Genomic DNA, 27,303 nt, shown 5'->3' on the forward strand with positions numbered 1-27,303 from the left:
CACAGGTTCTCTGTGTCTTGGCCACAGCCACATTCTCCCTTGGCTTCAGTGGCCACTTGTGCAGGTGATACTTAAAATATTTGACAACCGGCAGGAGATGAGCACCAACCAATCAGAACAGATGCTATAGTATCTGTTGCTGGACCATGAGGATCTCTAAGGAGCCCCAGGAAAGGCATGGTAGCAGAGGGCAGAGAGTCAGGGCTTCAGTAAATGATATTTATCAACTAGTGGAGACACGTTTCCATATTTAGCCGCAGTGCTCCTTATGGACTGAATATCCAGCTCCAGGTCACCTTGTCCTTCATCACGGCAGCCCCAGATTAACCCAGATCTCAGTTTATCTCCTATTCCCCAGGGGAAGCACAGGGAAATAGCTGGATTTCTTCCCCATCAGCCTAGCAGGTCTTCTGTGTCTTTGTACTTGGGTTTTGAACTCAAAATCAGGAGGGGGCCAATATGCCTACTTCCTCTTGTGGTTTCCTTCCTTTAACCCTGGAGCCCCCCAAAGCCTCTTCTTCTACTTCCCCTTCCTACCAGGAAGGAATATGTCACATGCACTTCCTTCCCTCCTTTCTGAGGAGGACTTCACTCTTCCTTTTTCTTTGGGCCATAGCGGCAGAAGAATTGAAAATAGCAAGAAGAGAAATACACTGGAAGGTAATTAAATTCTTATCCTCATCACATACATTATGCATTGTCCAAACTAGAGAAAGAGGTTTCTGAGCAAAATTAAACTGTTCTTCGTGGTTCAGGGAAATTGTCATGAACGTCAGGTGTTTTGTGCTGTAACACCCTGATACCCTCAGTCGGGCACAGGGAGGTGGAGGGGACCACTGGTGTCTGCTCGAACGGCTTCCGATTGCTATACTTTTTGATTCTTGCACTGTCTTAATGTTTTTCTTTTCTTTTTTCCCCTTGCATCTATCTTAATGTCTTTCTGTCTCCTGTGTTATTGGGCCATCAGCTGCCTCTCCCTTCCCTGTGTGCTCTCTTCTGCCAGCCCAGTCCCTCTTTCTAATTTGCTGCTTCTAATCTGCTTTTTGATGAAGCATTCTGGGCGCGGACTGCTGCATAACAAAGTGCCCCGGAATTTAGCAGCTTACAGCAAACATTTTATTATAACTCACATATTCTGTAGGTCATGAATTTGAGAGGGGCTCAGCTAGGTGATTCTTCTGTTGCACGTGGTTTGATTGAATTCAAGCAGTGGCACTCGGCGAGTGAATAGACTCTTCTGGGGAGTCTAAGATGGCTTTACTCATATGGCTGGTGCCTTTGAGGGGATTCCTGTGAGGCCAGACATAGCTGGAACTGTAAATCAGACCCCCTACATGTGACCACCCCTGTGAGGTGGTCTCAGGGTAGTTGGACAGCTTACATGGTGGCTGGATTTCCCCAGAGCAAGCATCCCAAGGATGCCAGGTAGAAGCGTTCACCTAGCATCATTCTGTTGGTTAGACTCCAGTCACAGGCTGGCCCACATTCAACGGAGGTGAGTTGGACTCCACATTTTGATGGCTTAGTGGCGCAGTCACATTGCAGAAGACCACATAGGATGGGAGATACTGTTGTGGCCATCCTTAGAAACTATAATTGCCACTCTGAGAAGCGGCAACAGTCATAGACACAGAGAAAGAGGTTCTGCAAGAGAGCTGCCGAGGTTCTTCTGTGAGTAAAATATCCATGCCTTTGTGCCAGGATCTGATTGGCTCTCTTTCAGCTGTTCAGGTCTTTTGTCTTGTTTCCTCTGTCCGAGTTATATTTCAGAGGACAAGTTTTCTGGATGACTGATAATTCAAATATCTGAGGCGTTTACTACATACACTCAGATTATAGGAGGTTGAAAGCCACCTTCAGCTTAAAGGGTATGCTTCCTGTCCCATGCCAGCACAGAGTGTCCAGTTCCTAGCTAATGTTACCCAGCGGGTAGCCCAACAGAGCTAGAACTCCCATCCCCAGGAGAACTAAGAAGTCTTGAGTCCTGGCTCTGCTATTTGCTGGATTTGGGACTTATGCAAGTGAGTTGATGAGATTTGGTGGTTATCTATTAAGGCCCCTGACTTGGTGCTTAAGAAATTGAAGGGCTGAAGCCTAAGTGCAAATTCCAGATGAATTTAGAAACCGCAGGACTTATAGCTGCTGGAAGGGACGTGGGAGCTCTCAGCAGCTCAGCCCTTGTATTTACTTGAGAGATGAAGAAACTGTGACCCAGATTGGGTAAATTGCTTAGTGTCTGTCCTAAGCTCACATAGCTAGTTAATGATAGAGTGAATCCAGCTTCCAGGAATCCTGCTCTATGTGCTTAAAGGCTCTACCATGAAGATGTCCGTCTGAATGAAAGCATCAGAATGCCATGGTAGGCGCTGACTGTGTGTGCATGTATTTATGACTGCGTGTTTACATGTGGAACACACTTCTGTAATATGGATTTAGGCTTCAGGCTTATTGATTCCACTAGGTAAAGTTGAACACCTTTCTAACAGTAACTGGTGTTAGGTAAATTATCGCCTATGATACCCAATGTTCTCCAGCTGTGGGATGGACCTTCAGCAGAACTTAGTAAGAAAGCATACAGTGGAAGCTCTGACTTCTCCCTCAGTTCTGTCCGTTGTGTGCTCCTGAGAAAGTTACTCACACCCTGAGCTTTGGGGTCTGCATCTGTAAAATGCTGACGAGAGCCACCACTTGTCGAGTGCTTTCTCTTTGCCAGCACTGTGCCAACCTCTGTACATATCACATGCCAACTGACCCTCCCGTGCTACATGCCAGGCTGCAACCATCTTACAGATCAGCAGACTGAGCCCTCAGAGGCAGTATGATCTACCCCCTGGCACCGAACCATCCAGCTAGCCCACAGGGGAGGCAGGACTCACGCTTGCTCTATCAGACTCTCAAGTCCATGTGCTTTTCACAGTGCTCTACTGTAGAGACTCCCTAACTCTCAGGACTGCTGCGACATGCAGCTAGACTTCTGAGCTGCCTCCTGGGGTGGAAGGTGACCAAGGAGTAGAGCTTAGGGGAAGGCACATTTGCATTCTGAATTGACAGAAGTTTCTGATCATGTGTACTTTCCAAGACTGGAAGGGTCCGTGTAATTGAGGGGTAAGCTTGGCCATCTACGGAGGATGCTGTGTTTGGGAAGACTGTTAGGGTGGGCTGCTAAGCTTGATGGCTTGTGGAGCCCCCTCCAGCTCCGGGTTCTGGTGCTTCTGCAGAGCAGAGAAGGAGTACCAAGGCTGAAGATTGTGTTGACTCAGATTTGCATTCCACTTTTTCATTGCATTAGCTCTGTGGCCTTGGCTAAGTTACTTAATGTATCTGAGTCTATTTCCATTGCTTCATGTTTATAATGGGGATGATGCACTCTACCAGGCTCATTAGTTTTGTCCTCTGGAATTGCTCAGAGCAGAAAATTCCTCTTACACAAGTATCAGGCTGGGAGGACTTGAAGCCTGGTGGATTCATACCGTGGGTGCCAAGGTCCTCATGGCTGGAGCTTCCACATCAACCATTTTGCAGGAGGATGGCAATTACTCTGAGCTAGAGGAGTGGCCTTGTGGGGGGCTAGCCTTCTAGAGGGCCTGATGCAGGAAGAAGGTAAAGAAAGTGTCTTTGGTTGATGGGCCAGTCTGCTGGGGGCTCTGGATGATTCAGCCTTACTGGGAATGCAAAGTGTGAACAGAGGATTCGAATGAGTGGGGAGATGAGTTGGGTTGATTTACCGTATCTCTTTGTCAATGTGTTTTGGGGCAGAAATTGGCGAAGTCCCAAAGGTTTGACTGGAAAAGCACTTTTAGAGAGAAGGGATACTTGTTGCCAGAAAGTAAAACACAAGAGAGCCTGTAGCCCTTAATGGAGCCAAGTCTTAGCTTCTCTAAGTTTTCCCTTTGAGAATGAGCCCATCATGGCCTAAAGATGGGTCTTCCTGTGCCATGGCTCTCAGGAAACAATCCTGTCTCCCCAGACCCCACCAGGGTCAAGGACATTGAGGTGTTCTCATTCTGACACGGCCATGCAGACCAGAAACAGTCCCACCATGCTGCACTGAATTCCTCAATTGTGGGTGCATGTGTGTATGTTGTGTGTGTGTGCGTGCGTGCGTGTGTGTGTGTGTGTGTGTGTGTGTGTTGGGGAAACTAGCCTCTCTCTTTTCTGTAGAACCAAAAATAATCTGTGGACAATCCATCAAGGGTTCTTCTTTGTGCCAGTATGTTTTCAAAAAAGCTGCCTTAAACCTGGTCTTATATTTCTCTGCCTCTAGTGTCAGAGAGGCACTATTTATTTATTTATATTTATTTATATTATATGATATTATTTATTTATATTTCCTTATTCCCCCAATTCTTCATATCCTGTGCTTTCCAGAGACTGAGTTCAAAATACTTCTTATTTTGCTTCTGCTTTGAATTTTAAAAAATTTCCAAGCTTCACTTTGATGCAAATATTTATTTTCCCATGGGTGTCAAAAGGTTTTATAACATATGCTTGCCACAACACGTGTCGGTTTTTAGGGATTTATTTTACAAACTGGAGGTGACGAATGGTATGCGTCAGGCCTGATAACTATTTGACTTCATTAATATTCAAGATCTGTCACCTTTGGTTTGCTTTTTTGGATGACTAGACCTCCTGACTCAGATGGACAGCTGCCTACAAACTTCCGGTAACAAGGTGAAAATAGAAATAAAGATACGTTTAATCTCAGTGAATTAAGAGATATATTAAAATATACTATAGAGTAAGATGTTGAATCACTTTAAATGCCTGAAGATTTATCTCTGGAGCTATCATTCTATCACTTACCAATTTGTTCTTAGTCTGCTGAAAAACGTGTTCCTCCGTGCATTCTAAAGTCTTTAGGGGTGAAGTTTGAGGATGTCTGCAACTTTCCTGTGTTCAGGGGAAAAATATGTTTATATATGTGCGTGTGTGTGTGTGTGTGTGTGTGTGTGCGCGCGCGCGCGTGTGTGTGTGTGGAGGGAGAGAGAGAGAGAAAGGGAATAACGCAAAATGTTAACAATTGGTGAATCAAGGTGAAGTACGTACTGGTGTTATACCATTCTCTCACCTTTCTAGTCTAATGGAACTTTTCAAAATTCAATGAGAAGGTGAAGCAAACAGCTACACACTCTTAGGCTATACGTACCGTCCGTGATCAGGAGACTGAGCCCAGGGAGCTGGGCTCTGTGTGGTGCCAACAGTTCTTCCCACCTTACTGTGTTCTTTCTCCTTCTTGAACTCGTTACACATTGTTGGTTATTTCCTTCTGCCCGGCCCTGCTTTTCGTCTCATTCCTCTGTTTTCAAACACTAGGTGTATGACTACAAAAAAAGAAAAGAAAAGTCACTCATATTCTTGGAACCAGCTGCCTTTAAAATTTCTTTCTTTCAGTAGGAAGGTCAACTCAGATGCAAGCAGAAATTTCAAATTGTCTCTAATTTAAAGATACATTGAAAGAAAGTAGGGCAGGAGAGGAATGTTTTGCTGCAAACCTCTGCCGAATGACTTCTTTTTCTTTTGAGCCTGCCAAAGACTTACTACTTCCCACACGATGGCAATTTTGGTTCCAGCCTTTTCCTGGGGTTCTGATTATTAAAAATGATCACTACTCTGTGTTTGTGGTTTAATTGCCTGAAGCCACTTCCTGAAGAGGTCACAGTAAAGCAGCTGTTTTGCCAACACAGTTGGAGGGAAACCAACACGATTCCCTTGGCTGCAGGGGTCCCTGAGAGGTGGGGTTGGAGGAGGGCTGAGGGTTGATGGGGAATGGGCATTGCTTGAGGAGGACAACATTTTAGGATTTCGTTCCACTGGAACAGGGTCCTTGTTGAAACACCTCTACTTCTCACCCTGACCCACACCTGTGATTTTGAGAAGAGGGTTAATGTCCAAGGCACTTTGAACACCTGAAACACCTGAAAAGGAAATCGAGGGGCCTAGATTTCTCTAGGACCCTTTCTGCTCTGTAGCTCCGTGAAGCCTCAGCTAACAACTACCCCGGGATGGACACAGCCTGACTTTCTGACATAAAAATAATTTTAAACTTGGTTACAAACCACATAATTCAAGGCTAAGCCTGCACCTGACTTGGGGGTGCTCCCATCCAAAGGGAGGCTGCTCAGATCCCCCTGCCTTTGAGTTGAAATGACTTCTTAGGTCAATCTGCAGAAACTGTTTGAAACTGTTGAGTATCAGAAAGAGGACTGGTGACAACCCTACCTGGAAGGGCTCCTTCCCCTGGGGTCCTTTTCAAAATTTGGAAAGTTTGCATATTGGGATTAGGTTTTGGCTGTGTATGGCAGGAAGCCTAAACATGTAAAAAAAAAAAAAAAGTCTAGGGTGGGAGAGCAGTTCCAGGAAGCCAAGACACCAAGGACTCATGCTCCTGTCTTGTTGTCCCAGGGCTGTAAGCAAGTGGCATGCGCCTTGTGGCCCAACATGGTGGCTGCAATCCACCCACCACATCCATACTGTGCCAGCAGAAAGGAAGAGCAGTGGAGACTGTGAAGTCTTTTGAGGAGACTTTTAAGTCAACTTCCCAGGAGAAGCCTACTTTTCCACCTATGTTTTATTGGCCTTAATTCTGTCATGTGGCCACTTTTAGTTGCAAGGGAGGATGGGAAATGTAGTCTTTGTGTGGTCTAGTGATGTGTCACGGTGAGTCAGGGGTTCTATAATTGGGGAAGCAGGGAGGATGGATATTAGAGGGGAAACTAGCAGCATCTGTCATCGAAACTATATTTTTGAAGAGTAAGGGCTTTGGAATCAGTAAGTCCTTGGTTTAAACTTTAATCCCTGCTTACTGACTGTTAAGATATTAGTCAAGCTACATAACCTCCTTAATCTCATCTATTAAATGATCTGTCAAATTGGCATGATATTCACATGATGGGGGTAAAATGAGAGAATAGATGCTCAGTGTTCAGCTCCGTAGCTGTCACTATTGCACGTGTCCCTGTGTCACCATCTTTGACTTCATTCACTTATTCGGATCTGTGGTTTTGGTTATAAATGTGTATTTGATTTCAACTTCTTTCATATTCTTTCTAGAGAACCAGTGAGTCTGGCTGGGACCAGTACAGTTGGGGACATGAGACGCTAATGCGGGTGCAGAGGACAAGCAACTTGGTCAAAGTTGATGTGACGTTTATGCTAATCAAGTGGCCTGGTTAACCTGAGGCTGGGGTTAGTGGTTAAAGTTACAGGAAATATTTGTGTTTCAGAAACGTGTGAATGATAGGACCGTGCAGAAGCAGGAAGAGTTTAGGGGAAACAGCTCCGGGGCAGACACCCAGCTAAGGGGAAAATCTCAGGTCATTCACTACCCACTCCGGCTCCTCATCATCAGAGGGGGCGTTCAGACTGCAGCTCTGAGCACATGGCTTCTAATGAGCGAGGGTGTCTAGCATGCAAGGGCTACTTCCTCAGTTTGCCAACCCTGCCCTGGCTACTTAACGGCCGTTGGGTTTACTTTGAGACATTCAGAATGATATCTGTTCCAGGAACAGGGAACAAGTTAAATTTTACGGAAATTGGGGAGGGGTGGTGGGAGGCAATTTTTTTTCTTTTTTTTTCCTGGACTCACTCATCACTACCAAATCTCTGCTAGGTTTCTGATCATAAATATTCCCTGGTATTTTCTGGAACTGGATATCTTGTAGGCCTTTAGGGCTATGAATAAGACCAGGCCTCTGTTCTCAAGGCTGTCTCCAGCCTTGGGGAGCCAGACAAGAAACAGGCATGGTAAGTGTCTTGGTTGTTCCCACGTGTTTCCTCTCAGGCCTAACTTGGGACTCCTCCCCCTAGAGGTGAGGGTAATTTCCCCGCCCTACTGATGGCAGCTCTGGCACGGGACTTGCTTTGGCCAATGGAATGTGGGGCAGACCGGAGTGAGCTCGTTCTGGGCAGGGCGTGGAGTGCTCTTGCCCACATTGCTTGCGTTTTTGCCACAGCACAGAGGAGGATCCTCTCCCAGGCAGTCATAGGTTCAGGGAGGATGAGGGACACATGGAGCCGACTTAGACCCCACCAAAAGCCTGGAGCCAAGCCTAACCCAGCCTGATCTAGGTCAGCCAACCCCCATCCGATCCACAGACTTGAGAGCCAGAATCGTTTTACCCCATTGGCCTGATCGCCATGGCAATTGTTTTACACATTTCAGTGTTGCGGTGGCTTGCTGGCAGATTGTTGTGGCATCGGTGAGCTAATACAACAGGTACTTACGATATGGTGTGAGAAATGCAGGGGGGTACAGAGGGCACCTGCGGCTCTGGTCTCGGGGAGGTATGTGGCTAGGAGTGCTTCATAAACTTGTGTAAGTTAAACACTGTTTGGACCTTATTTTGCTCCCCCCGCCCCGGGATGCTCTACACCAGAGAGTTAGGGTTATAGGTAATCCGTCAGTGTATGTTGGACTTGTACGTAAAGTCAGAGCTAATCCATAAAGACAATAGGAAAAGTTCTCCAACAAGTAAAATAGGAGGACCTTTTGACTTCTAGTGATTAATTCACTCACTCATTCATTCATTCATTCATTCATTCATTCAACAAATAGAAGTTAGGGATACAGCTGTGAATAAAATAAAGTAGGATCTTTGAGCCCATGAGCGGGCATTCCAGAGGAAGGATACACGGTTGATGATGAATGTCGTAGAGAGCAATAGAGCAGGAAAGAGAAATGTGGAGCATTGAGGCCGAAGGGTGGTGCAGTTTTACACAGGAAGGTCAGGGAAGACCTCACCACGAGTGATGCTTGGGTAGAGCCCTGAAGGAGGAGAGAACTTGAGCAGTGGCCATAGCTGAGGAAAGAGCATCTCAGCCCAGGGCAGGGAATGCTAAGGCGCACTTCAGGAGAAAGAGACAGGATTCGGAACATCTATTCCAAGACACCTTCTAAGTGCTCTGGGGATTTCATGTTTAGCGTGCTCAGTGAATATAGCTACTGAGGAGAAACTCCAAAACTTTGGCGTTTTCTTGTTAAAAAGTCTGGGCAAAAAGGTTTTCATCATCAGGTGAAGCCTCTAGAACCTGCTGCTGGGACCATCTTCAAGGTGTTCTCTCCTTAGCTGTGTGTGGCTCCTGGTGACCCCTCCATATCCTCCTTAGGCTACGGAGTGCTGGACCTGAGATCTCTACCTCCTTTGTCCTCCAGAAGTTTCCAGAAACAATGTTCATCTTGTACATGTTGATAATGAGTATTTCAGCCTTCACCATTCAGCCTGAGGAACACACAGGTAAGAAAGGAATCTTTCAGCTGAAGAGGGCTTGCCTGCAGCTTCTCTGGGGAAAGCAGGTTTATCTAGTGAAGTTTGTTGTTTTCAAAGAGCAAGGTGGGACAGATGCTTTCTCCTGCCCAGCTCCTCTGTTGCATGGTGCTTGCTCTGGCCATCAGTTATTCCTGCCAAAGAGTGAGCCAAGGAAGTGGTGTTTTGCCCTCAAAAAATAACACATGTCTTGTCACAATGAAGCTATTTTTCTGTCTGAACTGAGCCAAGATCTACTTTGAATGTTAAGGAGTCAACAAGTGAAAAACACGACCCAAATATTTAATCATTTTTTGTCACCATGTGAAGCGTAACTTTTCCCACAAAATTTAAATTGTAATGGACAGAAGCCCTAAAGTTGTTTTCGGGAGTTTTGAAGTCATTGTAACAGGAGGGGTTAATGGGGCCCCAGGGTGCAGGCCACTTGTTAGGGGCACGCGGCTTCTTCAGATGTGCCCATCAAAGGAGGTTTTGGACCCAAAGCCTGACTGTGGTCTCCTTGTCCTTTGGTAGCTGCAGAAAACTGCCAATTTCTTGGCAAGCATTTCAAAACTGACTTCAGGGTGGAAGGGGAGCCTGTGGTCCTGAGGTGCCCCCAGGTGCAGCTCTGGTTGTGGGCATCTGTCAGCCCCCACGTCAACGTGACATGGCGTAAGAACGATTCTGATGGAACGATCCCAGGGGAAGAAGAGACGCGAATGTGGATCCAGGATGGTGCTCTCTGGATCTTGCCAGCCTTGCAGAAAGACTCTGGCACCTATATCTGCACTGTCAGGTAAGCCCCCACAACCCCTGGGACTAGGGTAGGGAGTGGGTCTTCTTCCAGAATGGGCATCTGCACGATTCTTCAGTGATGACCTGGATTTCAAAATCTAGTGTATAGGTGACAATCTACCTTTTGTCCTCTTCACTGTTCCTGAATACCTCCTACCCGAGAGCCTTCCCCAGATGCCTTCATGGCTTTTTCTCTCCCTTCATTGAAGTCTTTGCTCAAATGTCACCTGTTCAGAGAGGACTTCCCTAGGTATTTACCTAAACCAGTACTCCTGACACTCTCTCTCTTTCCCCTGCTGCTATTTTCCCTCACTTGACACACATGTGTTTACATATTTAACATTGTCTACCCCATTAGAATGTAAACTCTAGGTCGACAGGGACTTGATCCATTTTGTTCATGCCTGCATCCATATGGACAGAAGAAATTGATGTAGAACACTGGATGAGACTGTAGGAAAGCGTTAATCCAACTGCTTACTGTACGTGTGAGGGGACCAAGCTCACTAATAAAGTGCTCCCAGGTGGTGGGTGTGGAGCTGAGACTGGAACCCACAGCTTCTGATGTGGGGCGTATCCCCCTTCCTCTTTGTCCTTTTGGTTTTTTAAAAAAACATAAAAGTTATCATTTTATCCCTTTTTACATGACAATTCCATGTGGTAAGCGCATTCACATTGTGCAACCGTCACCAGCGTCCGTCTCCAGAACTCTTCATCTTCCCACGCTGCAGCTCTGTGTCAGTTAACCACAGACTCCTCTTCCCCTCCCCAGCTCGCAGCAGTCCCCATCTACTGTCTGTCTCTGCGAATTTGACTGCTCTAAATACCTCATAGGAGTCGAGTCAGACAGTATTTGTCCTTTAGTGACTGGCTTATCTCACTGAGCACAGTGTCTTCCAGGGTCATGCATACTGCAGCGTGTATCCGAATTTCCTTCCTTTTTAAGACTGGGTAATATTCCATTGCATAAATATACCATATTTTGGTTAGCCATTTATCTGTCAGTGGACAATCTACCTGCCTTTTGGCTATTGTGAGTAATGCTGCTCTGATCATAGGTGTACAAGGATCTCTTTGAGTCCCTGCTTTTACTTCTTTTGGGTAAAAACCCAGGAGAGAATTGGTGATCATATAGTCATTCTATGTTTAATTTTTTGAGGAACATCCTATCGTTTGCCACAGTGGCTGCTCCATTTTTCCTTCCCACCAGCCATGTATGGGTTCCAGTTTCTCCACATCTTCACCAACACTTATTATTTTCTGGGTTTTTCTTGGAGAGGGATAATAACCATCCTACTGGGTGTGAACTGATATATTATTATGGTTTTGATTTGCATTTCCCTAATGATTAGTAGTGCTGAGCATTTTTCCATGGCTTTTATTGGCCGAATCTCTATTCAAGTCCTTTGCCCATTTTTAACTTTAAAATTTTTTTGTTGTCTTATTATTTTAAATTTCTTTTAAAAAATGAAATATAATTAACATGCAGTGTTATGTTAGTTTCAGGTGCAGAGTATAATGATTCAACAGCTCTATACATTTCTCAGTGCTCATCACTGAGTATATTCTTAATCCCCTTCAACTGTTGCTCCCATCCCACCACCCATCTCCTCTCTGGCAACCACCAGTTTGTTCTCTGTATTTAAGAATCTTTTTGTTCATCTTTTTGTTTCTTAAATTCCACCTGTGAGTGAAATCATATCGTATTTGTCTTTCCCTGGCTGATTTATTTTGCTTAGCGTGATTCCATCTAGATCCATCCATGTTGTTGCAAATGGAAAGATTTCATTCTTTTTTATGGCTGAGTAATATTCCCCTGTGTGTGTGTGTGTGTGTATGTGTGTGTGTGTGTGTGTATCACATCTTCTTTATCCATTCTTTAATCGAGTTATTTGTTTTTGAATTGTAGGAACTCTTTATATATTCTGGTTATCAATCCCTTCCCAGATATATGATTTAAAACTATTTTCTTCCATGCCACGGGTTGCCTTTTTACTCTTTTGATAATGTCCTTTGATGCACAAAGTTTTTTAATTTTGACAAAGTTCAATTTATCTATTTTTTCTTTGGTTTGCTTGTGCTTTTGATATCCTAGCCAAGAAATCATTGCTGTATCTAATGTTGTAAAGCTTTGCCCTGTGTTTTCATCTAAGAATTTTTATAGTTTTAGCTCTTATGTTTAGGTCTTTGATGCATTTTGAGTTTATACATGGCGTAGGGTAATGGTCCGATTTCATTCTTTTGCAAGTGGCCATCCAGTCTTCTAACACCTTTTATTGAAAAGACTGTCCACATTCAGTGGTCTTGGCAAAGCTTGCTGCTTCATGCAGAAGGAGGTTGCAGGTGTAGTTAGTGTGGGTGATTTCACACCTTGCCTGGCTAAGTTCTCCTGCAAGGAGTAGGGCAGACTGGGGACTGGTGCTCCCGATCTTCTCTTCAGCTGCTGCCTGTATCCTGCCCTCGGGCTCTGCCCACTCCTACCAGCCAGCTTTAGAGTCTCCGTACATCTCATAAACCTGTTTGATTCAAGGAGAAACTGTACCTATGAGTATTTTCATTTAGAAAGAGAATCGAAGATAGCACAAGGGAATTACTGGTGAATGGGAGAATTTCAGACAATATCAGCCCCAGTCCTAGATGGTGTGTGTGTGTGTGTGTGTGTGTGTGTGTGTGTGTGTGTGGTGTGTGTTGGAGGGGGTGCGTGGGTGTGTTCAGTCCTGTCAGTGAACCCTGCCTAGGAAACAGGTAGGCAGTCTCTTATTTCCATATCAGGGAAATGTGGATGTCTGATTTTACAATAGCTACAAATGCATGGCTTTTCTTTTCCTTTTAGTGGAGAAAATTCTAATGTTTTCTTAAGAAGCACTACTAGGACAACTTAATAGTGTGGTAGGAAAAGAGTGGAATTTGGAATTAGAATGGTATGAGTGTGAATCCTAGCCCTCTCATTTTCTAGGCAGTAGGACCTTGGTCTTCTTACTTGGCATTTATGGATCTCAGTTTTCTCCTCTGTAAAGGGGTTTGTTGGGAGAGTCCTGTGAAATCACAGCATGTGAAGCACCGTAGAAGATGGTTCATATATACATGGAAATGCCTTTTCTTTCCCAAAGGCAATACTTACTGACTACTGAAGTGATACTATGCAAAAATCAGGGAGATGTGAACTGCGTCGTGTTTGTCTTAAAGTTTGTTTTTATAATCTATTAAAAAATTGTATCTAATAACCCTTATTTTATTTTCTATTCTTTTTAAAAAAAGATTGATTTATTTATTTTAGAGCCAGGTGGGCAGAGGAAGAGGGGGAGATAGAGAATCTTGAGCAGACACGCTGCTGAGCTCAGAGCCCGATGCGGGGCTCGATCTCACCACCCTGTGATTGCGACTTGAGCAGAAATCAAGAGTCAGATGCTCAACCACCTGAGCCACCCAGGCGCCCCTTTATTTTCTGTTCTTGTAGAAAAAGAGAGATCTGAGATTGAGGGGCCAGAAGAAATCCCAGGCTCAAGGTTTGTTAGCATGTGTGAGGGTCTCCCTGGCTGATCCCCAGCATTCTCTTCCAGCTCTAAGATTGGGGTTCCAGCAGAGTGAGAATCACCAGCAGTTGCCCTAATACCCTTTGGCAGGTATTAACACAGCCATGTTCCTGTGATTTTTATAATCTTCGGATCTAGAACCCACTTGGCCTTTCTGTTAGCCAGGGTGGGCAAGTTACGCTGCTTAATCAAACAGCCCGCCAATCTCAGTGGCTTAAAACCACAAAGGCTTATTTATCACACATGCAGCAAGCCTCCAAGCCCATGATGGGCTGGCAGACAGTCAGGAACCCAGACTGAAGGAGCAGCCATTATCTCAAATGTTATTGGTTGTCGTTCTGGAAGGAGATATGCTCTAGAGTGTCTTGCTTGGCTATGGAAACTTTGGCGTAGAAGAGACACACATACATAACATTGACTAGAAAAAGTTGTATAACTGCACCACCCACGGTGGGGCCACGATGTGTAATCCCACCATTTGCTCAGGGTGGGGGAACTGGACATACTCGGTGAAGAGCACTAATGACCACCACCCCACCGTGGGGGGTTGCCACACCACACGGAGAATGTGAGTGGCGATCAAGTTATCCCCCACCCATCAGTCTCTTGAGCTCCTTTCACGGACTGTCTTGCCCACAGGGAATTACCAGATCAATGATGTGAACAGGTTGGGAACTCTTGATATGTGTAGTAAGTTTGGTTTCCGGAGATATTGCCCGAATTTACGGGTTTTCCCAGACTCTTGCTGGGCTTCTAACCTTGGTTTGACCTCTTAGTAGCTCTACAGCCTGAGGAAGTGATTTCATGTCTGTATACATAACTTTCCTCATCTAAAAATGATATAATGGTAATTCCTACCTCGTTGGGTTGGAGAACAAATGAAATAATATATGTCGGGCACCCAGTACAGGGCCGGGCACGCACCTCTCCCAGCTGCTAGGATGACTGTTTCCAGGTGTGCACTGTTCTTTAGACTTCTCCTCATTTGCGTTTCTTTGACTTAAAGCAAGATGATGTATTTTTCGAGGTGATAGTTAGCTTTCTGCATTTCTTTGTGCATAAAATATTTGTTCATTTTTTTCCTTTTTTTAACCAGACGTGAAATATAGTATTAGATGTTAGCTTGAACTATTTGAATGAATTCTTTGTACTTTCAGGTAGCAAGCTTTTATCACTTACTTCTCTCACGTACATTTTTTGAATTTTGTTCCTTTTTTAGATATAGACTGTTTTACCTTTTGCAGTGCAGGCTCCCCCCTCCTGTCCCTCCTTATACAGCACGCATTCTCATGGTCGCTGTTGATTATGTAGCCAGAAACTTACTTAGCTGACTTAACTATATTTTTATGTGTTTCTGTTTTTTCCCCATGTTTCTATCAATGTTTTGCCTCTGCCCTTTCCCCAGTTCTAAGGTCTTGATAGAATTATGATATTGAGGTTACAGTTAGGTGAACCAAAAAAACCCCCAAATTAAAAACAAACTTGCCAAGTTCATTCCCCCCGCCCCCGTGCAGTATTGCAAAAATATTTTAGAAATCTTACTCAAAGTTCTCCACAGACTTCTGAAATTTGACTTCAGTTGATAAATGATTTCTAGAATTTAATGGGATTGGGGAAATTATTCTCAATTTCATTTAGCGTTGCTGTTATTTTTGCCTTGTCATTTATTATGCTTTTTTCCCTTGACTTCAGAAATGCTTCTTACTGTGATGAAATGTCCGTTGAGCTCCGGGTTTTCGAGAAGACAGAAGCTTCCCTGCCTTTCATATCGTACCCGCAAATTCTAACCTTGTCAACCTCTGGGTCCTTAGTTTGCCCTGAGCTGAGTGAATTCACCCATAACAAAATGGACATGAAGATTCAGTGGTACAAGGTACATCTTTAAAAATTGCTACTTTAATTAAAATGTGTTTTACTAGCCACAGGAAAGATATAAAATACCCATTCTGAAGGCAACACATTCACTTTTCTATTTCTGGGTTTTGTTGTTGTTGTTTGCAACTAGTTATTTTAAAAAGGGGAGGGATTAATATGTTCTATTCATCTTTGTGTGGCTTGGGTAAGGGTCCTCAGGGTAGAATTTCGAGAAGCCAGAATAGAAAATGAATGCAGAGTAAGTGACAGCTGAAGAAAATAGCTTTTTGTACTGTCGTTTGTCTATAGAAATGTAGAATAAAAGAAATGTAGAGAAAATTATTGGTTTAGTTAACAACTGTGTACACATATTAATGAAGTTTTTTAAAGCACACGATAACTGACTTTGGGGTTAAAGGAACAAATATAAACAATTTGTTTTGTTGACTGGTTGAATAAATACTATCAGAGATCACTTGGGTAGAGCGGTTGTGGGCAAATTACAGCTATAACCAGTAGCCACATTGACCTGCCCGACAGCTTAGGATAGTTTTCACTTTTTTAAATGGTTAGAAAAAATTAAAAGAGGGGCACTTGGGTGGCTCAGTCGGTTAAGCATCTAACTCTTGGTTTTGGCTCAGGTTATTTTTTTTTTTATTTTTTATTTTTTATTTTTTATTTTTTTAAAGATTTTATTTATTTATGTGACAGAGAGACGGCCAGCGAGAGAGGGAACACAGCAGGCGAGTGAGAGAGGAAGAAGCAGGCTCCCAGCAAAGGAGCCCGATGTGGGACTCGATCCCGGGACGCCGGGATCACGCCCTGAGCCGAAGGCAGACGCTTTAACGACTGCGCTACCCAGGCGCCCCTTGGCTCAGGTTATGATCTCATGGGTCACGAGATCGAGGTCCATGTTGGGCTCCGTGCTCAGCAGGGAGTCTGCTTGAAGGTTCTCTCTCTCTCTGCCCCTCCCCACTGAGCACATGCTTGTTCTCTCTCTCTCCCTCTCTCTAAAATAAATAAATAAATCTTTAAAAAAAATTAGGGGCACCTGGATGGCTCAGTCGGTTAAACATCTGCTTTTGGCTCAGGTCATGATCCTGGGGTCCTGGGATTGAGCCCCACAGGGTCCTGGGATTGAGCCCCACATCAGGCTCCCCTCTCAGCAGAAAGTCTGCCTCTCCCTCTCCCTCTGCCTTTTGCTTCCTCTGTTGTGCTCTCTCTGTTCAGTAAATAAATAAATAAAATCTTAAAAAGAAATTAAAAGAAGACTAGTATTTCATGATATGTGAAAAAGATATAAAATTCAAATTTCAGGGCCCATAAGTACAGTTTTACTAGGGCATGTCCACACCGTTTCTGTAGTCTCATACTGCAAGGGCCAAGTTGAGCAGCTCTTCAAACTTACCAGAAGACAGAGGCCATATGGACTGTAGGCCTGAAATGGTTACTGTCTGGTCCTTTACAGGAAAAATTTGCCAACCCCTGATGTACACAGACCATAGGTTGATACTGAAAAGTACAGTTACTTGTTTAAAATTTGATAGAAATTAATCCTTTAATAAAGGAAAGGTCAACCAGTTGACTGGTGTTATAGCCAGAAGATACATACAGGATACCAAAGCTAATCATTACTGAGCAGGTGCTGTGTGTAATTCTGTTCTAGATTCCCTGGCATATAACCTAACCAAGTAGGGATTGGTAGTCTCTCCACTTTACAGATTAGGAAACAGAGAAACAGAAACGTAAGGCACTTGCCCAAGGTCGCAGCTGGTAGATGGTGAAGCCAGAACTCCAGCACGGGAGGCCAGGCTCCACACACCACTGCCATGCCGGGGAGCCCTGGAGGTTTGGGGGCCTTGGAAGAACTGGGGTGCTGAGCCCGGTTTGGCTTTTTCTCATGTTTGGGGACTCATGTTAGGAACAATAAAATCTCTCTTTTTCATTCAATATGTTGTAAAATGATACTTATGAGCCACTAGCTGACAGACTATTCCAGTTATGTCTGTGGTCCCATTCAGAGCAGGGTTCTGAGGTGACTCAAGGTTATGTTTGACTGTCGCAAGCTTTCGATCATCATGGTTTTGAAAGATAGGTTCCTGAGAACACTTTGTGCTCATTGGGATGTTTTCTCGAATCCCATTCAACATTTTCTGTTATTGGAGGCCTTGCTCTTGAGGGTTCTCTTAGTGCAAAACCCACAGAATCTTTTGTCCATATGGAAAGTGTGCCCTGGTTCCTCACACTTCGTTTTTTCTTACAAATTTTTCTCCATCTTTACTGACTCCTAAAATTGAAATGATTCTTAAAGTCATTACTCTAACATCATTTTTTCATTTTTCCTGAATATTACTTTCACCCTGAATATTTCTTTCCTTTTTTTTTTTTTTTTTAAGATTTTATTTATTTGACAGAGAGAGAGAGACAGCCAGCGAGAGAGGGAACACAAGCAGGGGGAGTGGGAGAGGAAGAAGCAGGCTCCCAGTGGAGGAGCCTGATGTGGGGCTCGATCCCATAACGCCGGGATCACGCCCTGAGCCGAAGGCAGACACTTAACCACTGTGCCATCCAGGCGCCCCTGAATATTTCTTCTGAATGTTACGGTCATCCTGACGACACACTACTACTCTTCCCTCATGTTTCCCAAGGTGGTAATGGCCTACTTTATCAAATAAGAAATAGTTTCTTTTTTCCCCCCGTTGTGCTTACACAAATGTGCTATAAACATTGTGGTTAAATCCTACAATTTTGTTTTATATGTTAACAAATTCCCTCTGTTAAAAAATACAGTTAGTGCTATGTCCAAAGTACATTCGCCAAGTAAACACCAGGGCGATTCTTGGGCTGCGTGTCCAACATTGATAATACGGGTGCTGTTCGTATGGAGCTTTTGAGATAGAAATTAGTACATAGCATAACTCTGAAAAGTATTTTCCCTTAAGGATTCTGTCCTTTTGGATCAAGACAACGAGAAGTTTCTAAGTGTGAGGGGAACCTCTCGCTTACTCATCCATAATGTGTCTGTGGAGGACGCGGGTTATTACAGCTGTGCCATGACATTCACCCACGAAGGCATACCATACAACGTGACTAGGAATATCGAACTACGTGTCAACAGTGAGTACTTGCCACTGAGGGACCTCCCCACCCTGTCAATTACAAGCATGCACAGAACAAATGAGGGTTCACACGGAATTCCTTGAATGTCTTTGGTATGAAAGGAAAACAGACCTATCAACTCGCCTAAAGCATCAGGCTAATAAGACATGTGTGTGGAGTTTTGGAAGATGGAATGCGGGGTGGTTTTATGAGGAAAGGTGAATCGCTGGGTAGTTGATAGGGTTCCAAGTGTGGCTAAAACACACCAGCAGAGGGGGCCAAACAACGGTTAACGTGGAAGGTCCCTTCGGAAGGCTTTGCAACTCCAGGCCCAGCCATCAGAGCACGGTTGCCATAACTTTATGTATAATTCTAGGATACTAAGATTTTATTGGATTTTTCAATTAGAAGGTTATGCATTGGCATATTCAGTGGAAATTCCCCTTTCTCGGGCTTCCCCAAGGCACGTGGCCCTTAAAACCAGAATTTCAAATAGTGAGTGCTCTCATTGGCTTAAATGAGTTCTACTTGAAAATAATGTTGTGAACAGTGTTGATGAATATTTAAAATTGTTTAGTATTTACCACCTACATGCTGGACATCAAGCTTGGTGCAAGGAACGTAAAAGTGTTTGAGTCCTGGACTCCGCCCTAGAGAGTATGCTGCTTTTTAAAATTTAATATGCTGGAGATGCAATTGGAGTCTTTTAGGGCATTTCAGAGGGCTTTGGAGATATATTAAGGTTAAATAATTGGTCTGTGAAGGGAGAAGTTTAACTATTTTTCCCTTCCAGAGAAAATCCAGAGATTCAGTTTGACCACAGGGAAAACTGTGTCCCCCATGAACTGAAATCTCTAGATTACAGTCTTGTGAGGATTCATTCGTATCAACTCCTTGTTACCCAGTGGGGGAATCACGGAGACTTGGCTGACTTTGAAAGGGTTCCGAATTATCCTGTTCATGCGATACTGCACAGGAACACTAGGGGGCGGCCAGCCCACATTTTACCCCGGGTTGTGATCCCAATGTTTCTCAGGGCTTCTCAAAGGGTGGTCTAGCACTGGGGTGCTCACTAGACTTGCAGAATCTCAGTCTCCATCCCAGACCTACTGGGTTAGAAATGGGGGGGGGAGCACAGCAATCTGTGTTTAACCCCCCACTTCCCCTCCCCCCCCCCGCCCCGCCCCGTGATGCCCTCAAGATTTGAAAAGCACAGTGGTTATTTAGCCTCTGAGGCTTTTTCTTTCTTGCCTCTCTGTTGTCCCAGCCTCTGTGTGGCAGGCATATGATTATGTGTGTTGGTGGGGGGCGATTGCGGGGAGGCTCCTGGTCTTGGTCCAGAAGCCATGCGCTCCTCTGCTGTGCGGCTGCCTAATGCTTACTCATGTTAGGATTTCAAAATGCTCTGCAGCGAAGCTGTAAGGATGGAGCTAGCAGTTATGGAGATGGGCAGCCCTTTGCCCACCCCCAGCCATGCTTTTTGCTCCAATTCAGGTGCCCACTTTCTTCAAGCTGTCGGGAGACCTGCCTCTTGGGGAGTTGGGTTCCTATTCAGAGGTCCACCTCCGTCTGCCTCCCAAAGGAGTTTACGTCCTCCGTTAACAAGACATAGTAGCCAACTCTGGGTTATGCTCTTTATCACTCAGTGTGGGATTAGCAGTATAAACAGGTGGTTCCCAAATTCCCGCGTCTCTATTTATGTTTTTGAAGTGACTCTGCATTATTGTGTGGCAGGCACTTGGGGAAGCAGGAATGGAGAGGAGGGGGAGATTTTAGGGCAAATAGATGTTGAGGTGAAGTCTGTCTTGTGGGCACTGTGAACATTACTATTAAGAATTCATTCAGGAAGCCGGGGAGGGGAATGGTTAATTATTTATCACAGAGCAAAGAACATCTGTTAGTGGAATGTGTATTTAACTGTGGCCTCTTCCAGTAATCTCTCTTCTGGGAAGGGCACTGGCCTAAGATGCTCCGTTTTGTGGAGAGTCTGTTTCCTTTGCCAGACAAAGGTCGACTCTTACAATGGCTGGCCGCACTGCGGAGGATAGCTTTGTTAATTAGCTAAACAATGGAACTTGAATCTCAGCTTGAAATGATGGCTTCCCTAATTGAATCTCTTTTCCTCACATCCTTTTCAGAAAAAGAAGAGGAGACGATTCCTGTGATTATCTCCCCCCACCAGACCATATTAGCTTCACTGGGTAAGGCCCACAAGGACCGTGTCACCCACGGGGGGGCCTGCAGTCCCAAAGCCCAGGGTCCCAGACCCTTGTGCCCGCTGACTGCACCTGCCCCTTGGGTGTGCAGCGTGCCTGGGTGGGACCCTGGAACCCCGTAGAAGAGGCAGAAATAACATCTTCCCTTCTGTGAGATGTTAGAAATGGCATTGTGTGAAAATACGTGTACTTTGTTATGTGAACACCCTATCTGCAAACATCTAAGTGTAAATGTCCCAACGTTCTGGTGGCTTTCATCAGCTGTATGAGGGGATTAACAGCATGGTTCCCTAGTGTGGCCAGCACCTGCAGTATGCTTTGAATAAGTCCCTTTACCAAAACTTGGCTGACACGCAACACTTCCCTGAGAGTCCGTTTGTAACGTGAGCCGACCCTGTCCCTGCTGGCCCCACAGAGATGGTCTCTCGCTGCCCAAACAGCTGCTCAAGGTGGGTGATGAGAGTGACTGCCAGGGTTTTCCATTTTTCACCCCGTGCGGCTGTGGCTCGGGCTGTTCCGGCCAGCGCACACTTCCCTGTGGATGGTCACTATGTCTCATGGGTTGCCACTCAGTGTCAACACCGACCCCGTAGGGGTCCTTCCGTTGAAGGAGAAGCTGCGCAGGGCGTCACTGTGGCCACTGAAGGTCAACAGCCACACTCAAGTCAGGCTAGGCTTCGGGCAGCCCTGTGTGTCTGTGAAGCCCGTTCTATTTTGGTTTGTTTTCCTATAATGGTTTTGTAGGCCTTATTCTCCCTCTCTCCCTCCCTCCCTCCCTCCCTCCCTTCTTCCCTCCCTTCCCATGAATCCAGCTCTCTCTTCTGTTTGCTGTTGGCCTTACATTTTAAATTCTAGTTGGTGGCCATAGAGAAGGGGGACTTTTGTGCAGATGCTGGCATTGCTGCCTGACACAGGCTGCCTCGGCCCTTGGAACAACCACCTGGAAATCTGGGGAAGTGGGGACACAGGTCGATGCTGCCTGGGATTCCAGCACCCTGGCTCCTAGGCGTTCCCCGGCCAGGTGGAGCTGAGTTCCCCACCCCGTTGCTTTGAATGCACCCATGTGCATGGCAGAGTCACAGGAGGCCAGATTTAATGGGTTGCTTTCGGCCCAAAGATCTTAAGGTTGTAGGAGGCGGTGAAGGAGGGAGAAGAGCCTGCAGGGGGGCCAAACATTAAAAGACCTACCACAGGGAGGCACGTCACCATGAGGAAGAAACAAATGGGACCAACTTGTTCATTTTTTTTCTTTCCTCCTCTTTGGTGATTAAAAAAAATATAACTTCTAGTGACTGAGGAGGAGGGCCCAGTACCTCACACCGAACAGCTGCAGAAGGGACCATGCATATGAAATACAGTGGCTTTGTAAAGAGTTAATCCCAGAAAAGCATGATGTGCGACTGGGTGTTCCCAGGGGAAACATGAGGGCTGAGACCAGCAATGGGCAGAGAGAAAGAATCCAAACGTTCATCTGACTTTTTGGGGTACCTAGAATAAAGTGTAGGAGAAGGCGTCCGTGAATTCAGAAGGCCCTGTAGGAGCCAAGTGGCCTTGGGGAAGCCATTTGTCCCCAGGGTTTTTGTCTCTGACGAAGACCAGTTGAGGGAACTGGAGACAGCTTGATACATACTGGTGTTCTATGTGAATGGAATCATTTGAGGGAACTAAGTTTCCTTCGAAGGAAAGAAATGGCTGTCGAGGGGTGTTTGAGAAGATGGGGAAGGGTCCGCCACTGGGATTTGTTGGCGGACACGGGGGCTGGTGCGGCCCGTGTTCCCTGGCTGGATTCTAATGTTTGCTGTGTGGTGTCTTGCCATGCACAGGATCAAGATTGACAATCCCGTGTAAGGTGTTTCTGGGAGCTGGGACACAGTCGACCACCATGCTCTGGTGGACGGCCAACAACACCAGAATAGAGAACGCCTACCAGGGAGGCCGCGTGGCCGAGGGGCAGCGCCAGTAAGTGGGTGAAGGTCTTTGTCAGCTGAGAAGTGTCTTATGGGGCTTCCGAGGGCTTCACTCTTCCTTCTAGAGAGAATGTCATACCAGACCTATTCATATGACACGCACACTCCATTAAAAATAATTTTTTTGATTATAAACTGTTGGATTTTTAGAATTTTGTTTTATGTTTTTAAAAGATATATTTATTCATTGTAGAGAGAGAGACCATGAGCCAGGAGAAGGGTGGAGGGAGAGGGAGAGAGAATCTCCAGCAGACTCTACGCTGAGCACAGAGCCCAACACAGGGCTTGATCGCATGACCCTGAGATCATCACCTGAGCTGAAATCAAGAGTCAGACCCTTGGGGCGCCTGGGTGGCACAGTTGTTAGCGTCTGCCTTCGGCTCAGGGTGTGATCCCGGCGTTCTGGGATCGAGCCCCACATCAGGCTCCTCGGCTGATAGCCTGCTCTTCCTCTCCCACTCCCCCTGCTGTGTTCCCTCTCTTGCTGGCTGTCTCTCTCTCTGTCAAATAAATAAATAAAATCTTAAAAAAAAAAAAAGAGTCAGACACTTAACTGACTGAGCCACCCAGGGGCCACAGATTTTTAGAATTTTAAAAATTGAGTTTTGCTGAGTATTACCAGTTGTTCTTGAGAACCAAACTTCCTATAGGAGCCAAACTACTTGGCATTGATGTTGCATTTTCTAGCTGTTTCATTAAACATTTGTTTCTTGATTTTTGCGGTTTTCCAAAAAAAAAAAAAAAAACTTTGGAGTTAATACATTTCCACGCCGCACCCTGCAACCTGAGTGTCAAACATTTTCGCAAACCCTTCAACAGAGTCCGAAAGTTAGCCACAGTATCGGAGGCGGCCACAGGTGCTACGGAAGTTTAATGTTGAAAGAAAGGAAGAATTCTGTTCTCATGAGCATTCATCTCTGCAAAATGTTTTCTCACCCCACAGTAGATAGTCAGACCTTGTAAATGTGAGCCATTTGTGTTTAAGGAAGGACCATTGTGTTTGAATGGAAGACCATTCAGTGTTCCCGATTAACAAGGATTTTTAAAATTCAGGTGACAGTACGATGAATTAGCCTCAACTTCTGCTTGCCAATTTTTTGTCTTTTTTCAAAGACCTATCAAAAAAGGCCTTTCTGGATGCAGTGTAGTGGATCAAAATTATATGTGGTTAGCACAATTGCCTGCTTGCTAAGTCTTTGTTGGGAAAAGCTTGGCATCACTAACATGTCCCATGTCGGCTTACTCAGACTATTCGCGCTCTTAAAGGAGCCTGTTTTTCCAAGGATTAAAGAAATAGTCCCAGCAGATCCGCGTCAGTGGTGTTTTCATTCATGCTTCTAGGTAGCTGTGAAGCATCTTCAGGTGACGGTCACATTACAAATGGCAGCAATGCTGGTTAGAACCGTTCCCTGGCCTCGCCCGTCTGTGGCCCTCCACTCGGAGCTTGAGTTCCCAGAATGACAGCTGGCAATGGAGATGAGAGGAGGAAACATCGTGGAGGCCAGGATTCCTGGAAAATCCCTCCTCCTCAGTATGCAAATGATTTATTGGCCTTACCGTCCAGTTTCTCCAAGGCAGACATCTCTATTCCCACTACTGCCTCTTCATTCATCAACGGCCTTACAAAATGAATTTTTCCATTATCCAAACGAAACTGGCCCCTGTTAAGTTTTCCTTGTGACAAGTGTCCTGTTACAGGGACCAGCATCTTCAGTGTCACTCCTACCTTCAGGCCCAGGCTTAGGAATTCTTCCAAATAGGGAACGAATATCATGGCAAGCGCTCCTGACTTTATGAACGCTGAGACCAATTTAAGCACGGCAGATCCTTCCCATTGAGAACGTTCGGATGTCTCCGTCATAAAGATGGGCTTGCATTTGATACCCCACGTTGAAGTGAATGTTTTCTCACTCAGGGAGTACTCAGAGAACAATGAGAACTACATCGAAGTGCCGCTGGTTTTTGATCCGGTCATAAGAGAGGATCTGAACACGGATTTTAAATGCCTTGTCCGTAACACACTTAGTTTTCAGACGCTGCGTACCACAGTCAAAGAAGGTACGTATCTGGGGAACGTTCAAGGGGAAAAGCAGCATGGGCCGTGCTCTGCGGATGCTAGACCAAGCTGCTGGTTCTCCAGAGGATTGCGGGGGCAGTCCCCTGTTTCCTCTCAGTGGAGCACCCAAGGCAGATCTCTCCCTGTTGATGATTTATTTTTTGTCGGGTGGGAGCTGGCTCTGGGAGATTATGTTCAAGTAAAAACTTAAATAGCAAGCTGACTTTTGGAAAAAAGATAAGGTAGTTCTGTGATAAACTTAAAAAACCCGGTGTCCTTGCGTGGCTCTGCCCCCGCATCAGCAGGCGTAGCCGTTTCCCCATGACACCTCAAGGAGGGTAGGACGGTCTTTAGCCGGAGATTGAGGAACTCCGTTCTCCAAGAGCTGGGGACTGGGCGATCCACAGCGCTCAGGGCAACGTTTTAGGGTTAAAGTCATCGGTTCCCAGGAGATAAAGCACAAGACTGTAGTAAAATCAGCCCAGTGCCCGTTTAAAATAAGAAGAAAAGAAAAACCCATGCTATCATTCGGACTAAATTGATTTCTTCCCAGCATTTAAGCATGGAGTGGGGAAGGGAAACGCAGGTAACGCAGAGATCGTTGACAGCCAGAGAGGACAAGGCAGAAGCCAGAGTGATCGCCAGCTGCAGTCTCTTGATGCCTCCTGGGCAGTCTGTAGGAGTCCAACAGATTGCTCCACATTCTCTGTGTTTGCTGGGAAGGCAGCCGCAGACGTACTTGTAATTGAAAGGATGAGGATTTGGTTAAGCCTCAGGGCAGAGCATGACACATACAGCTTTTCTCCAGCTGTGGTCTGAGCACCACCAGCATCGCCCACTTGGGCCACTAGTTGAAAACACCGAACCCTGGGCTCACCCCAGATCTACCCGAATCCTCCCAGGGTAAGGCCAAAGACGGCGATTTAGCAGGCTCCTTTCATATTCGAGTTTGAGAACCGTGTCCTAGGACATATAAGCAAAAGCTGATGCTTTAAATCATTCCCACGAAAGAGTCAGTAGTTGTCCAGCCCTGGAAAGGAAGTGGCCCACGGAAAGCAGAGTCCACTTCTGGGGTTCAGATTGTGACCCAAAGGAACCTGTGGTTTGTCTGGGCCCGAAGCTGGAACCTTTAAATATTGCTGTATGGGAGCTGTCCCCCGGCATGTCCTTTGCTGGGTTGGCTGTGACTCATGGCTGAGGACACAGATAAAAGCCTGTCACCAGCATGGAGAGGTGCGTCCGGATGACTGCTCAGAAAATTAAAGCTTGAGGCATTTCTAAGGCTTGTGGGATGTTAAGGTAGAAAGATCATCTGGAGAAATAGTCTGAGATTGTGTTGATTCCTGGAGGCCCAGACAGAAGATAATAAGTAGTAGCTTTAAAATGTGGAACTGTGGCCTCGTCATCAGTGAGTCCAAGAACACTCTTGTTCTTGTATTTGCTTGTTACGTCTTTATTCGTACTCTCTTTCCACATTTTCCTGACACAGAGATGCCAAGGGGTAGAATATAAAATAGCTGGGTCCAAGCGATAATCTTGACACCTACAGCTCCTTTGTTCAGAGTTGGTTTTCTCGCCTGTGTTAATGTCATCCTTCGGACATGCACGCTCATTGGAAGAGGCACGCTGGACCTTCGCCATGTCCCAGTTGGCTGGTTGAGACCTGAGCCAATAATATCGTATTGCCCACCATTCAACAGGTGGAACAGAGATCCTTGGCACCTCGCCCCACTCTGTGCTTCTTTCTGATGGATTTTCGTTCTGCTTTGCTTGTTTCCCTAATGCCGCAGATGTCCTTCTCAAATATCCTTGATCTGATGTGAAGGGCATGCTTTCTGAAAAATCCACGCACAATTATTAGAAAAAACGAACTCCAATTCCTGTCTTCTCTATAAACATGCATTGCACTGTCCTGCGTGGCAGTGAGAGAATGTTCCTTCCACCCATGATGTGACTCTGTTCTTCCTACAGCTACCACATTCTCCTGGGGGACCGTGCTGGCCCCCCTCTCCCTGGTCTGCTTGGTTTTGGTGGGAATATGGATGCACAGACGGTGTAAACACAGAACTGGAAAAGCATACGGTTTGACCACGTTAAAGACTGGCCATTAAGATTTTCAATCTTACCCAAGTAAAATAAAGACAATAAAACAATCCAGAGACAAATGATATCCTTTTTTATGGAAAGGACTTGGCCTTTGCGAGGATTCTGCTCTTCCTCAGTTGGTTTAACGACCTGCTGTGTTTATGGTAAAGGACTGAAGTATGAATGTGACGTTTATTCTGAAACAGAATGACAGGAGCGAGCGTGCGTGTGGGTGGGAGAGTAATTCTTGGACACTTGTGACCTATTTAGAAGAGTGACGTGGAGTCGAAAACATCTGAATGAGTTTTATGGTTTATTCACTCGTCATTTAACAAAAATGTATCAAAAAGTTATGTTGGCTATACTCCATGAAGGGTGTTAGTAGATATAAAGGTAAGATGTAGGTTGCCTTTTGGGGAAGATGGAATTTCATTTTGAGACTGGAAAGAGAGA

The 27,303-nt window shown here is 45.4% G+C and overlaps 1 protein-coding gene across 3 annotated transcripts in view; it reads left to right on the plus strand.

The window, feature by feature from the left end:
• Nucleotides 1–26,918, plus strand: part of IL1R2 (interleukin 1 receptor type 2) — a 33,589-nt gene extending 6,671 nt beyond the window's left edge. For 2 of the 3 annotated variants that reach the window (XM_008699117.2, XM_040623637.1), the window contains exons 2-9: nt 9,109–9,236; nt 9,780–10,041; nt 15,266–15,446; nt 18,370–18,544; nt 20,665–20,727; nt 22,566–22,701; nt 24,625–24,767; nt 26,737–26,918. In XM_008699117.2, the coding sequence (XP_008697339.1) occupies nt 9,109–9,236; nt 9,780–10,041; nt 15,266–15,446; nt 18,370–18,544; nt 20,665–20,727; nt 22,566–22,701; nt 24,625–24,767; nt 26,737–26,876 (1,228 nt within the window). In that variant the 3' untranslated portion in view covers nt 26,877–26,918. Of the gene's footprint in view, nt 1–519; nt 661–9,108; nt 9,237–9,779; nt 10,042–15,265; nt 15,447–18,369; nt 18,545–20,664; nt 20,728–22,565; nt 22,702–24,624; nt 24,768–26,736 lie in introns of those variants that run through there. The other variant, XM_008699118.2, reaches the window with a different exon arrangement.
• Nucleotides 26,919–27,303: the final 385 nt, after the last annotated feature.

This window comes from Ursus maritimus, unplaced genomic scaffold (genome assembly GCF_017311325.1).
Source record: "Ursus maritimus isolate PB19 unplaced genomic scaffold, ASM1731132v1 scaffold_6, whole genome shotgun sequence".
NCBI lineage: Eukaryota > Metazoa > Chordata > Mammalia > Carnivora > Ursidae > Ursus > Ursus maritimus.